This window comes from Hyalella azteca, unplaced genomic scaffold (genome assembly GCF_000764305.2).
Source record: "Hyalella azteca isolate HAZT.00-mixed unplaced genomic scaffold, Hazt_2.0.2 contig12831, whole genome shotgun sequence".
In the NCBI taxonomy this organism is placed as follows: domain Eukaryota; kingdom Metazoa; phylum Arthropoda; class Malacostraca; order Amphipoda; family Hyalellidae; genus Hyalella; species Hyalella azteca.
Window position 1 is genome coordinate 1 of NW_025942776.1, and position 17943 is coordinate 17943.

The 17943-nt window shown below is 33.8% G+C and overlaps 1 protein-coding gene across 1 annotated transcript in view; it reads right to left on the minus strand.

Moving 5' to 3' along the window:
- Window positions 1–5459: 5459 nt before the first annotated feature.
- The window catches only part of LOC108667666 (follistatin-related protein 5-like), an 85371-nt gene continuing 72887 nt past the window's right edge, over window positions 5460–17943 (minus strand). Inside the window, 8 exon segments of the mRNA XM_047883420.1 lie at window positions 5460–7284; window positions 7748–7894; window positions 8663–8999; window positions 9742–9846; window positions 11029–11050; window positions 11106–11229; window positions 16219–16362; window positions 17732–17920. Of these exon segments, the coding sequence (XP_047739376.1) occupies window positions 7055–7284; window positions 7748–7894; window positions 8663–8999; window positions 9742–9846; window positions 11029–11050; window positions 11106–11229; window positions 16219–16362; window positions 17732–17920 (1298 nt within the window). The 3' untranslated portion in view covers window positions 5460–7054.

A 17943-nucleotide genomic window follows, 5' to 3' on the forward strand; every position in this document is an offset into this window, starting at 1 on the left:
AAACTGAACATTTGGAATCTGAACGTTTGGAATCTGAACATTTGGAATCTAAAAATTTGGAAACTGAACATTTGGAATCTGAACATTTGGAATCTAAACATTTGGGATGTGGACATTTGGAATCTGAACATTTGGAAGGTGAAAATTTGAAATCTGAACATTTGGAATCTAGGCCTTTCGAATCTGAACATTTGGAATCTGGACATTTGGGATGTAGACATTTAGAACCTGAGCATTTAGAATCTGAACATTTCGAATCTAAACATTTGGAATGTGAACATTTGGAATCTGGACATTTGTAATCTGAACATTTGGAAACTGAACATAGGGAATTTGAACATTTGGATTCTGGACTTTTTGAATCTGAACATTTGGAATCTGAACATTTGGAATCTGAACATTTGGAATCTAAACATTTGGAATCTGAACATTTGGAATCTGAACATTTGGAAACTGAATATTGGGAATCTGAACATTTGGAATCTGGACTTTTTTAATCTGAACATTTGGAATCTAAACATTTTAAATCTGAACATTTGGAATATAAACATTTGGAATCTGGACATTCGGAATCTGGACATTCAGAATCTGAACAGCTGGAATCGGAACAATTGGAATCGGAACATTTAGAATCTGAATATTTTGAAACTGTACATTTGGAATCTGAACATATGGAATCTGGGCTTTTCGAATTTGAACATTTGGAATCTGAACATTTGGATCTTAACATTTGGAATATGGTCATGTGGAATCTGAACATCGAAAGCTGACCAGTTGACTGATGAAAATTATATTTTAAATTTGATTTAATTTAACAATTTAGAAGCTTTTTTTATACTTCTCAGAAGTTAAAATTTACAGCAGATTGAAAAACCTCTATTTAATTTGTATATCATGTATTTGCGTGTGCGAATATTTCAAAACCATGGCTGAACTACTTCAAACTAAAATATATATCAAAATCTTCAGCCTTCACTTGATTTGAATAAGATCTTTTTACAGAAGAATCAGTTCATTTGAGCATCAATTTAATACCCTGTCAAATGCCTTAAAGTTCTTCATGTTCAACGCTCGACCTGGAAAGTGCAACCCAAAATATGACTAATTGCAGGCAAGTTATTCCGGGTAATCTGCGGCACTTAATACCCCAATGATTGCGTTGGCTTCATCCAATTGACGTCAGGAGCGCCAGGCTATTAGCCGTGACGTAATGTCATTGCCAGGAAAGCCTGCTCTAAATTTGCTTTTTTTTACGCTACGAGTGATATATTTTTACCCTACAAGTGATATACTGCAATCTCTTATACACATCTNTTTACTGCTTTTAAATCCACAAGTTTTCGGCGATAATATTTTGGGAAGCTGGTGATGCCGACACACTTTAAATAGAAGATTTGAAGCGAAAAATTGGCATATGTTGAAAATTTGTAATTCGAAATATAGAAAAATCATGATTTTAGAGAAAAATATTCGAACAATTTTTGTTTGGTTACAGTCAAATATTATAAATGTATTTCAGTCTTAAATTTTATTTAACTATAATAAACCATTATTGGTGCAAGCTTCAAGTAAATACAATTGCTCCCTATAATTTTTTGATGCAAATGAACTAATATTCTTTACCATGTTTTGTTTATGATCGAAATTTTTAGGTTATGAAATTTCTCTTTTTTTGCAAGTTATTTGAGAATTTCGCTCAAATTTGTCCTAGCAATTACCTTCCTCATCCTCAAAGTATTCAATTTTAAACAAATAATTTTGTCAACTTAAACCTTTTTTAGGCTGATATATTATAAATGCTTCCACGAATTGTTTTAAAGTAAAATAATTTTTCCCCGTTGTCTCATTTGAAAATAAATACAAATTTCCCTGCGTTTAATCCAATATTTTCTTTCTATTTGTAGGCTTCCATTGCGCTGTGCGACTAACTTTCTAACTAACAATGATTTTTTACAATTTAATTTTGACTTCTCAGAAATTTGTAACAGATTTATTGGTGGCTTTGTTTAATGCATACCGTTAACGTCAGAATTTTTTCTATAACGTTTAATAAGTCAAAAATTGATAGAAAGTAAAAGAAAAAACATCCAAAATCCGCCACAACAGCACGCAAAGTAGTGTCAACGCTAAAAAAAGTAAAAATGGTTAGTAATTAGGTGATTTAATTTATGATCAAATGGTTCTTATCCACAATTTATGAAAGTACATAAACTTAAGACTTCATGGAATGGCAGTGCGTAAAAAGTGACGAAAAGAAACTAGTTTTAAGTTTTTTAAAGTCATTCACGAGATTCACGTTAGCTCACTGTTAATCATATAAATCTATTTAAGTTTTGCCTCTAGCAATGAATGAAATTTAAGAGATGGTAACACTGGCTTTACAAATTGGTAAGTGATGCTAATTTAAGGTCTTGCCAAAATTTAATTGATTTTATGTTTTTTGTAAAGTGGGGTTAGCTTAAAGTTTTGTAAAGTAATCTGACTTCATGGTTTCGTAAGGCGGCGATCACTCTAGCTTTCGTAAATTGAATCTTTTCTTAGTTTTCGTAAATTGATGTTGAAATAAGGTTTTGCCAAAGTGACTCTGAAATGAATAAGTTATAATGGACCAGACCTGCAAACTTTAACAATTTAATCTCAACATCAAATATTTGCAAAATGTTAATAACATTTACCATTTAAAACAATTAGAACATCACAAACTTTTAGAGCAATTCAAAGAAATATAACTGCAACAATTCCATTATTTCTAAAATAACAGAAGTTAAATAATTCAACAGGAATGTAAAAGATTTTTCAGTTTGAATGTTTTATTAAAATTCCTCCGTACATATCACAAAGGTTATAAGATCCACATACGCTGGCCACGTAACACTATGAGGGAAGCGAAATAGAGACCACACCCAGAAAAATTGAGAGGCTTTGTCCAGATATAACGTTGCACTTAATTCTTGTCCTTGAGTGGGTCATCTTGACCCAGTTTTGACTGAGAATAGGGCGTACGTGCAGAAAGTGTGCCAATATTTGGACACACTTACTGAGTGTGTCCAAATTAATTAATAGACCCAATATTCTGAGTGGGCAGAGATGGTCAATCTTGTAGAATGAATAAAATTGGTTTGCTTACTTCGAGAAAACTCGTGAATTTTCCAACTGAAAAATACATTAAAAATAAACATGAATGCAATTTTGGTTGAAAGTTATGTATATTAAAATTGTACAAATGTTTAAAGGAGGATATTTTATTTTGCACCTATAGATAGAAGCCGTTGCTTTAAATTCAGCGTCAGAGTTTAATTACGTCAAAGAGTTGAATGAAATTCAGCTAAATTGTTCATAAATAACTCAGTGCTGTTGTGTAGTGCTGAGTTGAAGAGCACGTGTCTGTTTTTTTCAATTAAGTTCAGTGAGCTTGAGTAGTAGAAGTGCTTGCCTATTTTTACATTTTCTACAAAAATTTTACTTCTTTAATGAAAAAAACGGATAGAAACTTTCAATTTCGATTACACTGCCTGAAGAAGATTGGTTTTAGATTAATTATATACAATTTAACAAATGCGCGATAAACTTCCAAACAAAAACTTTTAGATTCGATCGAGGAAAGCTGTTCGCTTGTTCTGTAATCTTCGATTCCTGAACAGAATAAGAAAACCCACTGAAAAATTACATATATTATGTTGATACAATAATAGTCAGATGATGAATTTTCCCCCGCTTTGTTGATTTATTTTAATATTTTTGCTTGTTGGAAAGTACCGCTTGTACGATCAGTAGCAATTAATAATATTAACTATTAATATAACGGGGAAATTTAAATTTATTTAGTTATATCTCATTGAATTATTAGATCTTCAAACCAATCACAAAAATTAACACAATAATTGTATCCGAATTAATTTCTTGCTGAATCTCACTCAAAGATTTCATCTTTACAATTTTTGATCAATATTTGAAAGTTTACTTCTATAAATTAATAAATTCTAAGCTTGAAAATTCTAAAACAAAAAGAGTTTACGTTGAAATTATTAATTTTTCATTGAATAATAGAAGATTCTTAGAATGTTCCATTCTACCGGAAGTAACCGAGGTCAATTTATTTCTGAATTTGAAGCAGTTCTTATGAATAATTAAATTGAATGAATATTTATATACAAATTACATCCACCCTTAATAGTTAAGCCTTAATAAGAACCAAAGTTAGAGAAGTTTAAGTACATCAGCCGCTAGGTTCTTAATGATCTTACAACTAAAGTTCTTAAAAGTTACGTCGAGCTATTACAGCAACTAACTTTATACGTCTTAACACGCAAGCAAATTGCCTCTTATTATATAGAAGTAAATTGTTGTTTCAATAGCTACGCGTAATAAGAATTTATCCCAGTTGTATCAGTTGCCCCATCGTCTGAACTGTTGCACCATCTTTCAATATGGTTAAGTGCCATATATGGTGAACGCTGAACATGGTGAAGTGCCATATATGATGAACGCAGAATATGATGAAACGATAGCGTGAAAAATCACTCGCTTTAACATTTTGAAGAATGAATTTTTAACATTCAAAATTTTGTGAAGATTTTAATACAGTTTGTTACTGTAAAGGTAAATGCAATTTATAGACCCTTCTCTCGGGTTTAAATAAATTGAAAAAAATTGAATAATGGGTCGTTTATGTATTTTGTGTATTGTTATGTATTTTAAACATCAATCACGAAAAAAATTCGTAAAATTGCCTTGATCAGCTGAGAACGAAGCGAAGCCTAAACGTAAAGCCGCTATGTACAAGTCGCGCTAACAATATTATGAAACTGAGAAGGGCACAGAAATATTATCATGAATTATTAATCTTGGCTATATTACACGGACCAGTATAAATCGCACCACATGCCTGTATCAGCGCACTAACAGTAGTTGTATAGTCCATCTCTGTCTGTATAGTCTATCTCTGTCTGTATAGTCCATTTCTGTTTGTATAGTCCACGTAAAATTGAGGAAGAATCCCGAAAGATTCAGATGTATATGTACATGATCATCGGTGATTAGTGGAGAGCTAATAAGTCAGGGTACTTTGCCTCTTATTTAAAAAAAAAATGAGAAGGCTTCTCATTGCTGCGTGAACTGCGTTTATGACAGATAAAATGTCATATCATGCGTCATGGAGTCCTTATGGAAAGCTTTTTCAATTATATGAATATTTCGAAATAATATGCCGTGAAAGTGACTTCAGTGCTGCCAGCATTAAATATGTTTATAGAATAAATATGACATTTATGGTATTTATATGATATTCCATGCAGAAATCATATTGATTACGAGTGTAGGTTTGAAGGTTATATATTTATTCGGCAGCTGCAAAATCAAGTTTCAAAAAAAAAATGCTTTCGAATTCTTTTATGTGTGAATGCGTTGAACTTATATAAAGCATAATATTAAGAAATTTTAATCATTTTGAACAGTTATTGAAATTTTAACTCGATCAGCATTAAGGCAAATTTGTTATATAAAATGCACATGAGTTCATCAATAATTCCGATATAGTAAAATGAATTATTATTTGATTACAGAATTAGAGAGAAGGAATTTTCAGCTCCTTAAAAATTGCACTAGCACCAGTAAAGTTGATGGTTAATTATGCGTAATAATAACTCAAAAATAACATATAAACATATGATGATTATTTGTCTAAAATAACTAAAAATATTATCTAAACATGTGATGGTTGTTTATGTTTAGACCAACTCAATAACAACATATAAACATAATATGGTTATTTGTCTAAAATAACTAAAAATATTATCTAAACATGTGATGGTTGTTATTGTCTATAACAACTCAATAATAACATATAAACATAATATGATTATTTATAAGTCTATAATAACCCAATACGTTACGTGATTCTTTCTAGTAAATAATGTGTATTCTATACGCACTATGGTGATACGAGAGGCTCACGACATTGTGTTCAATGCCTCATTTCCGGTATCAATGGATGGTAGAAATTCATTTTAATTCTTATTATCTGCCCAAATTAGTTGTAAATTGAAAGAAATTAATATTAATTCTTCTTACCTGCGCAAATTAGTTGCAAATTGAGTTAATCAAAAAGAAATAAATGAAATAATTTATGTAAAAAATAATATCCTGCAAACTTATTTTTTTTTTCATGCAGTTCATGTTAGCAATGACACCTGAACTATAGTGCAAGCCAAATAGGCTAAAGGTTAAGGTTTGGAGGTTTCGGTTATAAGGATAGGTTAGGGTAGAGGTTTAGGTTTGGGGGCTTAAGTTAAAACAATTATGGGTTAGGTTGAAAGGCTAGAGTAGGTTAAAGGTTTAGCAGTGAAAAACAATTATGGGTGAATGATTAATTAACTTCGGGAATAAATGACTGGACATTAAATTATATTAGCACCTGCGCCTCATTTAATAATGATAATTGAGTTTCCTCCAGGAAAAGATAGGACCTGCAGGCACTCAGATTATGACATTTTATTAGAAAATAATTTTAAGCACAACGGTAAATTATATCAGTAGCATCGCTCATAAACTAACCAGGAATTTCACCAATCGCAATGGATATCTCGATATTGCGATGGCGGATATCTATGTTCCTGTAAACCAATTATGATTCAAATTGATATATAAATAACATCGAATGATCATTTATACTTTGAATTTTCTAGGAAAAAATATATAATTGCATTGTCCACTTTTTCAACATTTAATTTTGTAGATCGGTTTAGTTTCAACATTAAATCGCTCAGGCTGGATCTAAAGAGGCAGTCTTGCGAGTGCTGTTCACTTGACTGATTTACACAAAGTACACTTGTGTTCCGGAAGTTTGTTCAAAATATAAGTAAACTATAATAGTAAACTGCAAGGTTCCGGGAGAATCCAGGTTCAGAATAGTAAACTTCCTGACTCCGGGAAATATTTCAGAAAAAAAGTATATTATCCATTAAACGGCATTGAAATATTTATCTCGAGATGGAAGGAAGGAGTTTTCCACTCTGATACGAAGCTATTTCTTTCTGGATGGGTAAGATTTACCCTTCTAGCCTTGAGGCCGCGTCATCCAGAGCGAAAAACGTGGATGAACCAGCGAACCGATTTCGCAGTTGACGGTTCGTGCATCCCCATTGAGGACGAAAACTGCCCCATCTGACGGGGAGACCATGTAGTGGCCGAACACCCCTGACGAGGTAATGGGGCGGTTTGTATTACCCCACTCAGCGAGGTTACCGGGCATGGGGTGACCGACGCCGGTGATGAGTTCAACCTTGCCTGAGAGGATTAGAAGATATCATTTTGAAAAATTAATGTGTCGTTTTCCAATTAGTGACATACATCCATACCTCCGTACGGGCAGAGATCATATGTATACCCTACCCACACTTGGTCAGGTTGACCCGTATGAACGCAAATAGTACGTCTCAATCAGGAGAAAGTTTGATTGATTTCTCTGAAAGTTGAAATTCAACTCATATCGTACATTTTATTAAAGCAACAAATTAGTGATCATTAATAATCTCCATGCAAGTTCAGCAGGAATAAATTTATTGTTACCATACTGATCAACATGGGTTTTACTGTTATTGTATCACTGGTATTGTATTAGCTATGGTATCATTGGCATGGCATCATTGTTATCGCTTCATCGATATGGCATCATGGTATTGTATCATTGATATCGTATTATTGGTATGGTATGATTGGTATTGTATCACTAGTATGGTATGATTGGTACCAGTTTGAAGGTCCAGGGAGAGGATATCATCCTTGTCGGTGCTGGCAGCGAAGAGGTCGTAGCTGTGGCTGACGCGGGACGGGAAGAAGGTGATGTCAGACACGTTCAGTGTCGTGCTCACGTCGTAGAGGTAATCCAGCCCGTGCTCTGTCATCAAAATGTTTAATTCATTATTACAATTGTTCAGTATTTTATTTACGTACAGGTGCTTAATTATCTGGAATTTGGCAGACAGAAAAAGTAAGTTTATTGATTCAGCAATCAATTTATTTAATTTTGACTCGTAGAAAATGTAGTTTAAACGTAACACACACAGGTTAACATTATATTTAGTCTTTGACATGTAGAAAAAGCAAGTTAATATTAGCATTCACAGACCATAAAACTATTTAGCTGTTTACTTGCAAAACAAGAACATCAATCTGGTAAAATCTCATTGGAAAGCGGATATTGTTCAAATACTGGCCGTGAGATCGAGTCGCACCGGCAAGCAATTCTTTCACTGAGTTCGAAGTTTAAAAAGAGATAGTATAAGATATATCAGACGACTATAAATTGACGATTCGAAAACTGAAATAATAAACATGTCAGAGGGAACATGGAAAATCAAATTATTTCAAGCGAAAAATTTACTTTCCATTGATAAATTACTCTTAAGTGGAAAATTACTTCAAGGAGAAAAATGCTTTAAAGTGGATGCTTTACTTTCAAGTCACACTTCACTATTTTGACCACTATAAGTTCTTTACTTCTATTACTTACTATTACTTACCACTTCCATTACTTACTTTTATACTACTTACATACTTCACTATTTTGTCCATTTTAAGTTCTTTACTCATATTACTTACTAAATTCTTGTGTAAAAAATAATAAATCTAAGAGAAAGACCGTAAACATCAGACAAGTTCTCACCAGTAACTCTCTGCACGACGATCTTGACACGAGACTTGGTATCAACCGTCACGACGAGTTGTGAGTCCGGGGTGACATAGGGCTGCCCTACCAGCGACGACTTGACTCCTACCACCGCGTCCGTGAGGTAGTCTAGTACCAGAGCATTAATTAATTCTTATTAATTCTTATTAATTAACAACTCACGTAGGGAAGAATAGACGAGTCCCTGCGGCACGCAGTTGTAGGGCGTCAGGTCTACGGTCTTGACGTACTTCATGTTGGCCAAGTCGAGTTTGTACAGGCCGCGCTGGTTGGTGTGTGTCACGTACGCGTAGCGGAAGTCGTGGCCCAGGTCCTGGGGGGTTATAGGGAGCACATGTTTTTATACTATGGAATGAACAAACATACCTACCATTAAAAAATAGTAAACAATTTAAAATAGGAAAGGAGCTCCAAAATTGTACAACTATGACATGAGTATAAATTTTTAAATAATGACAAGAAAAAACATCTTTTGACAAAGCAAATGTATTATGTAATGACAGGAGCAAACAATACATATCACATCCTAAAGATATCAGATACGAAGAATCGGAATATAAGTAATAGATACCTATTCGGAATTTTTTATAGTTTGGTAACTCTGCAGAGGATTGGGCTAAATCTCCCATTGTTATTTATGCAATTTTTTAAATATCGAATGAAGACCTAACACAGAGATTTTAGTGATACTTTTTCGAACGCATTTTTGTCCTTGTGTTGTCTTAAAAAATTTTTTCACAGAAAATGGTATCATTGGTATGAGTGGCATTGGTAGTGGTTAATCATGACCTAGTTTGATTGAAAACCAAACCCTGGTCGAATCTTGCCCTGTTCAAACCTTTCTTCTTGCCTATCGAACCTTGCCCTATTGAAACACCATGGTGTATCAAACGTAGCCCTAGTGTAAACCCCCTGGTGCATTAAACCTTGCCCTAGTTGAAACACCCTGTTGTATCAAATCTAGCCCTGATTGAAACACCCTGGTGTATCAAACCTAGCTTTAGTTGAAACACCTTGTTGTATCAAATCTAGCCCTGATTGAAAACCTAGCTCACCTGAGTGGGAGGGATGAACAAGTTCTTGACCAGGTCGAAATGGCCGTCGATGGGCTCGGGGTGCACCGTGTGGTGCTTCTTTTTCTGCGACGCGTACCTGATGACCTGCGTGGAGAGGTACCAATACTTTCAAATACCTCCCAATAGGGCTTATTCATGAGAAATTTAGTTATTAATCAATATTCCAGCCTATATAAAATTTATTATTTATTTACTATTATCATTATTGCCATTGTAATTATCTGATCGTAATTTTTATTACTATTAGTGTGATATTTAATAATGTTACTGTTATTATTATTCCGATATGCTATATCTATCAGTGGGTAAGATGTCATACAATTTTCTGCCTTGAAATATATAGAAGAGGTAGTGAAATTAATTAAAGTCAAGATTTAAATTATGGAAATAATTTCATTAGATTTCTCAAGCAAAACGGAGAGTATTATAGAGCCTCTTTGGTCGACCCTAATCCATTCAAGAGGATGAGTAATCCTGGTCTAGAATGAAATAGTGAGCTTATAAGAAATTAAAAAACATTAATATTTTCCGTATGCAGAATTCCTGAGAGCCATATTTTTGCTTGTGCAAAGAAAATAAATATTAATAATGATATTTGATTGTATAATTTTGCATATTTGATAATTTATAAATATATAATTGATTTTACTTTTCTGCAAACAAATATTTCATTGTAAATTAAAATTAACTGCCCAATATTTACAATAATAAAATTATATGCAAATAAAATTATATGCCGTTATATTCTGATGAAAGATGAGGGCGTTGTCGTACTGAACAGACACGACGGTGTTTCTCCAATTTAGTGATGATTCTTCTCTGGAGTTGAACAATTATTGTTCTCTCATTTGGGACAATTTTTCTCTAATTCTTTTCTGGATTTAAACAATTGTTCTCTCATTCTTCTTTGAAGTTGAACAATTGTTCTTTTGTATCATATCATTGCACCACCATCGTTTCGCCTCTAGGTATATAATGTACCTTTTATGCGACATAATAACCATTTTTCTCTGTACATCAATCAATATGAAAAGAGAGTGAAATAATTTTCTATGAATAGGCTGCACGAATAAGCTGTCCGTTCCTCAATTCGAATTTATGAATGATTGGAAACATTCTTCAATGGGTTAAACAGGCGGAGATTCTTCCTTAAAAGTCTAAACGTTCGATACCAATTTTTTCTCTTCAATGATTCACTTTTAATCAATAATTCACCTCTATGAAATTTTACGCGCTAAATCATGAATATGTTTTACCCTCACTCACCTGTATAGTCTTGATGCCCTCACTCACCTGTATAGTCTTGATGCCCTCACTCACCTGTATAGTCTTGATGCCCTCACCCGCCTGTATGGTCTTGATGCCCTCAGCGCCAGTTCAGTACCCAGACTTGGTCCAGGCTGGCGACGTACCACAGGTCCACGGGGTACTGGTCGGTTACTATCACCTGCATGAGTACCAAAGGTGCTGGATTATTTTATATACAGCAAGTGCAGTGTCATTATTCAGATGCATCCTTGAGGTTATCCATATCAGTACAGAGTTTAGATCTGTAAAATACAACTGTGTCAGTATTTAGATGCATTCTTAAGGTTATCCGTATCAATATAGAGTTAAGATCTATAGCTCCCTTATCTTAGTGTAGAATAATCCTTTATACCATACTGATTAGTACAATGTAATTAAGCTATAGCTCTATTTAAATAATTAACAATATTATAGTATAGTTTTTCATATCCCGGATAATTATGTGACTAATTCAAATAAATGTACAATGAAATAAAACAACATCGTAAGTTAATTATTGAGTGTGATGGAAACCTGCAACGATTGAATAGATGAAGTAAGAATATATTTTAATAAATATTCTCATTCAGAGCCACATGACCCCAGCAAATATTGCGTTGTATAAAAAATTAATAGCATTAAAAATTCCAGTGAAATATCGTACCACCAGGTTTTATAGGTTATCCCAGTTAGTATCTCAAACCATGTATAGTGGAGCCTAAAGCTACTATCAGAAACATGAATGGGTCGTATTCCCCACTTCGTTGTTATATGTTGTTATATGGGTCGTACTTATATATATACACATACGTATATATTCGTATGTTGTTATATGGGTCGTACTCACAACATAAGCAAAGACTAAGCACAACACTGACACGCCTGTTTACCGAAAAAGCTATGTCAGGATGACCCACTCAAGTGCAAAATGTGTATTGTTATTTGGACAAAGTCGCACTAATTTCCTGGACTTAATTTAGCAGCACATGCGAGCAAACGCTTCAGGTGACAAGCAGGCAAGGATAAGTGCAGTGTTATCTTATAAACTAAGATAAGGAAACGACAATATTATCTTCATAGGTAATAACCAGGTTAATTTTTGTATTAACATAAGGTAGTGTGAATATTATTTTCATGTATAAAAGCGACGCCATCTTATAAATTAAGATAAGGAAACGAGAATATTATCTTCATAGGTAATAACCACGTTAATTTTTGTATTAAAATAAGGTAGTGTGAATATTATCTTCATATAAAAGAGCCACGCCATCTTCTTTATTAAGATAATGAAGTGAGAATATTATTTTCTTAATGAAGCGCAGCGTAATCTCCAAAATTAAGAAAGAGGAGCGCAAATATTATTTTCTAAATTGAGCTTCACATTCTTTTTTATGATAAGGGAGCGAGAATATTATGTTCTTGATTAAGCGCCACGTTATCTTCTTTATTAAGATAAGGAAGCGAGAATATTATCTTGTTAATTAAGCGTCGCATCATCTTCTTTATTAAGATAAGGAAGCGAGAATATTATGTTCTTAATTAAGCGTCGCATCATCTTCTTTATTAAGATAAGGAAGCGAGAATATTATGTTCTTGATTAAGCGCCACGTTATCTTCTTTATTAAGACAAGGAAGCTAGATTATTATCTTCTTAATTAAGCTTCACCTTCTTTATTAAGATAAGGAAGCAAGATTATTATCTTCCTAATTAAGCGCCGCGTTATCTTCTTTATTAAGATAAGGTAGCGAGAATATTATGGAAGCAGCTGCCGTGATGGCCGCTTAGCGCTTGCTTCCTCTAAGCGATGGCTGGACAGAACACGGCTCAGTGGAGACTAAATTACGAGGCTAATGGCGTGCTGAGGCTAGGGCAAGAGGCTAAGAAGGTTACAGGAGGCTGGGTATGAAGAGCATTACAAAAAAGCCTAAAGCGGCCTAGCCTAAAACTTTTTTATTAAAGTTTATTAAGAAAAAGGCACATTGCATCTAAACGGAACGTGGATATTTAGGATGATGCAGAAATTATGATCCCTTGTTGGGCTCATGTGTTGCCTTATTGCTGCCCAATTGTTAGCATTTAATTTTTTTTTGTTAAAGAAAATCTGAAGAAATATAAGCTAACCTCATCTCTACATGTTCAGGAAACGATATGAATATCACATTGAGGTAAAGTCAAAAAAATAGCCTAGGACTATATTCGGGCTAAGCTTCCGGGAAATATATTTATTATATTCGGGAAATGGGCGCTACTGATTTCCTTTCCATATCGAAGACTGCACTTGTTCACTAACATCAAAACAATCAACGATGGTATAATAATTCGAGTCGCATCTAAATACAGCCTACTAGCCTGTTTTACTACTAGACATTCTCTATTGGCGTACTATTCCTATATAAACGACAGCCTAAATACAGCTCTCTAACCTATACGTACATTCTCTCCTTATATGAACATCTAAATACAGCTCACAAACCTGTACTGTATATGATTACTTATAAATTATGAATGAAATTAAGTCGTGTGAGAACAGAGAGGACGTTAGTTCAGTGGTGGCTAACAGATGCGCCAGCCTTTGCCTGAACTTCACAGCTCAAGAGCGCTGAAAACTCTTAATTAATATACAAGCGTTGACGCCGAACCTTGTAATGCAAACTGCTGCTGCTGCTGCTGCTGCTGCTGCTGCTCATATTACAGCGACAACATGAAACTACTCGCTGCAGTCATCTTAATATGCAGGAATACGCATAATGAAACACGAGGATAAAGCAATAGCGATTGTAGAGTTGTTTTCATGTTGCGATGAGATTCATTTTTAAGCTCAGATGACCTAACTCGGATGAATTATTTCAAAACAAGTCTAGAATTAGAATCCAACATTTTATATTCAGAGTGCAATTTATTTGTAGATTATGCGAAAAATTTAAAATTTTGTATCTTTCAGAAACCAGAATTCAGTTTATACATAGTCGGAAATGAGTATCTCTTTCGAATCAACTATATTATACTTTCTTCGATATAATTCATGATAGTTGCGGTGCTATTTTCACAGAAAAAATTGTGCATGAGAAAATATTATTATGATATTAATGTGTAGGTACATTTTCATTACAGGAAATATTTTACCTTTGATCTGTTGATAAAATTTTGCATATTCGTCTAATAAATTGTTCGATAAACACGAAAGAATAATCCCACGTTTGCTGCTAACAATATTGCATTACGGTGGATTAAGTAAAGCTTGCATATAAACGAATAATGCATTGGTGATGAATTTATTTCCGTGAGTTGTTCTCTTATCTTAAATAATTAGAAGTACGTAAATCTTATTGAAAAAAAATGAGAATGCGGGTCTTAACAGCAGAAAATAGAAGTTGAGAAAAAATCGAAACTTCAAGACGGATGATCCGAGGTGATCAGTCATCTATTATGATGAAAACAATCATTATGGGATTACATTACTTTAAACCTCCTCATTACATTGAACGTTATTTGTACAATATCAAAATGAAAAGTAATGATAAACAAATTAAAAAATCTACAATTAATTATTTTGAATGTAACGAGATGTACGTTTGTATTGACTGCTTTTGCATAGACTGCTTTCGATAGTTCGAGGATCTGNTCTGACTTCACACAAGTGTGCAAAATTTCAGATCAATTAGACAGGTAAAAGTGTGTCAAATATCAGATATAAGATTTGTAGCTGACAAAATTATTTTTTCAATTTTTTTAATATTGGAAAAAAAATTTTTTATTTTTAAAATCATTTATTTTGACATTTGATTCATGTATTGTCTCCAACTTGAAACAAATGTGCAAAATTTCAGATCGATAGGATAAGTAGAAGTGTGTTAAATTTCGATTACAAGATTTGTAGCAGACAAACAAACAAACAAACAAACAAACAACAAGAAGTGAAGTTAAAGAGGAGTGTTGTAAAAAGGGACTCTTAATTCACGTATGCACTGATACGGACTTTTGCGCTGTTAAACTAGGTCAGGGTGACCCATGAGCGAACAAAAATTGCATCTCTATTTAGACAAAAGTCATGCTCATAAATCGGATTGTATCATAAATAAGCAATTTGCCGGACTGTCAACGTAGGCAATATTCCATTTTAAGATAGATCATCATGTTCTGTAATTATTGGGGGTTATTAGACCACAAATTATTATGTTATACAGCTTGCATGATGTTATACAGCTTGCATAATGTTNGATTAGGGGCGGGGTGATTAGAGGGTTTAATACCCTATAATCTAATCGTCTCTACGAGGAGATTAGATTAGGGAGGGGGTGATTATGGGCGGTGATGTGATCAGGGTCGAAATGATTAGGAGTGGGATGGTATGGGGTGGGATGAATAGGGGGGTATATTAATGGGTGTGTGATGAATGAGGTAGAAATGTAGCCTTAAATGCAGATTATATCCGATATTAAGAATAGAAATACAATCCAGCATAGTATAGTATTCCCTTGGTATAGATCAGTATTTAGGCCTGCCATATTGTTCAAGATTTTAAAAGTGAACAGAACGCCAGCCTGATTCAATTGTATATCTTCAATGAAAACGTTCGAAAAAGAAACCATCCTTACAATTCTGAACTGGCGCTGGTTTCAGGAATTAAGATATGGTCAATTTATTTGTCGTGTTCCTTGCTGTCAAATTCTCGATAAACTTGTGATTTTAGCCGGCTAATGATACATGTAATATTCCTACACTTTATTTATTGTAATTACCATAATGTAATATTAAAGTGAGTGATGAAAACAATATTAATCCCCCTGAATATAACATTCACATCAGTATTTATTTATGTATAACATAAATTTAGAGATTTATCAAAAATTTATTGGACGGTAAAGATTAGCATGATTGTCTTGTATATTTTAAGTCATATAATCGAAGCCTTTACATTGAATCTTTGGGCCTACTCAGCCAGCTGTTTTTTCAACCTCATTTTTTCAACAATTTTTCAACCTCACGATTTTTACGTTTTTCTATTCGGTACAATTGTTCCAATAACGCAAATTTTATCTTTTTTCACGTAAATTTTTTTTCAAAACTTCTAATACAACGATTTTTAGATTTTTTTCACTTTTACATAAATTTTTTCAAATACCTCGTTTTCTACGTTTTTTTTCGCGTCAAGCGCGTGCGATGCTCACCTTTATCGCCGCAAACGTACTCCTGCGTGCCGGGGATGACGTCAGTGCCCTGCACGACGTGGAGGAGGCGGCACGTGTCAGGCTCGTACGCCGACAGCCCCATGTCGTGGAACACCAAGAACCTAGAGTTTTGCAGCGGCTCCCCTGCAAATTAAGTTATCATATCTTATTATAATTAATAAAATATTTTCAATAAATATTGGTCAATAATATTTCAGGAATACATGAAAAACAACGCTAACAGTAGTATTTAAAATAATATACTTATTTAAATAACACTGCTGATAAAGAATATTGATGCTGAATTGTTATTAAGTTAAAAATTTATTCGGAGAGTTGAATCCTTCGCCACTCGAGGACACGTGGCTCACTCTGCAGGACACACTACTCACTCTGCAGGACACACTACTCACTCTGCAGGACACAGAGTGGGATGATTAGTGGTGGGGTGATGGGAAGTGAGGTGATTAGGGGCGAGGCGATTAGAATAATTATTGTGATTAGTGGTGAGCTGGTTATGGGCGGGGTGATTAGGGAAGGGGTGATTATTGGCGGTGAGAGTAAGGGTGAGGTTATCAGGGTCGAAATGATAATGGGATGGCATGGTGTGGGATGATTAAGGGGTTTATTATGGCCCGGGGTGATTAGAGGAATGGTAATTAGGATCATGGCGATTAAATATGTGGTGATAAAATGCATTGTGAATATCAACTTAATCACGTTTATATAATTTATATATAGCAATTTATTAATATAAATTATTAAACCTATTTAGATATTAGAGGTATAGTCCACAGCTAACTTGAGATAAAACTGGTAGCCTTAAATGCAGATTATATCCGATATTAAGAATACAAATACAATCCAGCATAGCATAGTACCTATTACCTTGCTATAGATGAGTATATAGACATATAATATTGTTCACCAAGATTATAAAAAAGAATAAAATGCCAGGCAAATTCACTATCTATATCTTCAACGAAAAGTTTAGAAACTTTTGCGATTATGATATTGTCAATTCATTTGATTTGTTCTTTGCTTTCAAATTTTCGAAACTTGCGCTTTCAGCAGGCTAATGATGCATGTAATATGCCTACATTTCAATTATTGTATTTAACATAATGTTATATTAAAGTGAGTGACGAAAACAATATTAATCTCCCTGAATATATCAATCACATCTGTTTTTTTTTATTTATAACATAAATTTAGAGATTTATCAAAAATTTATTGGACGGTAAACCTTAGCATGCTTGTATTGTATATTTTAAGTCATATAATCAAGGCCGCTACATTGAATCTTTGGGCATACTCAGCCAGTTTTTTTTTTCAACCTCATTTTTTTTAGACAATTTTCCAACCTCATGATTTCTACGTCTTTCTATTCGTTACAATTATTCCAATAACACAAATTTTATCTTGTTTTCAAGTAAAAATTTTTTTAAAAACTTCTAATACTACGATTTTCAGTTTTTTTTCATTTTAACATAAATTTTTTTACTACAAAAACCTCGTTTTCTACGTTTTTTCCGCGTCAGGCGCGTGCGATGCTCACCTTTATCGCCACAAACGTACTCCTGCGTGCCAGGGATGACGTCAGTGCCCTGCACGACGTGGAGGAGGCGGCACGTGTCAGGCTCGTACGCCGACAGCCCCATGTCGTGGAACACCAAGAACCTAGAGTTTTGCAGCGGCTCCCCTGCAAATTAAGTTATCATATCT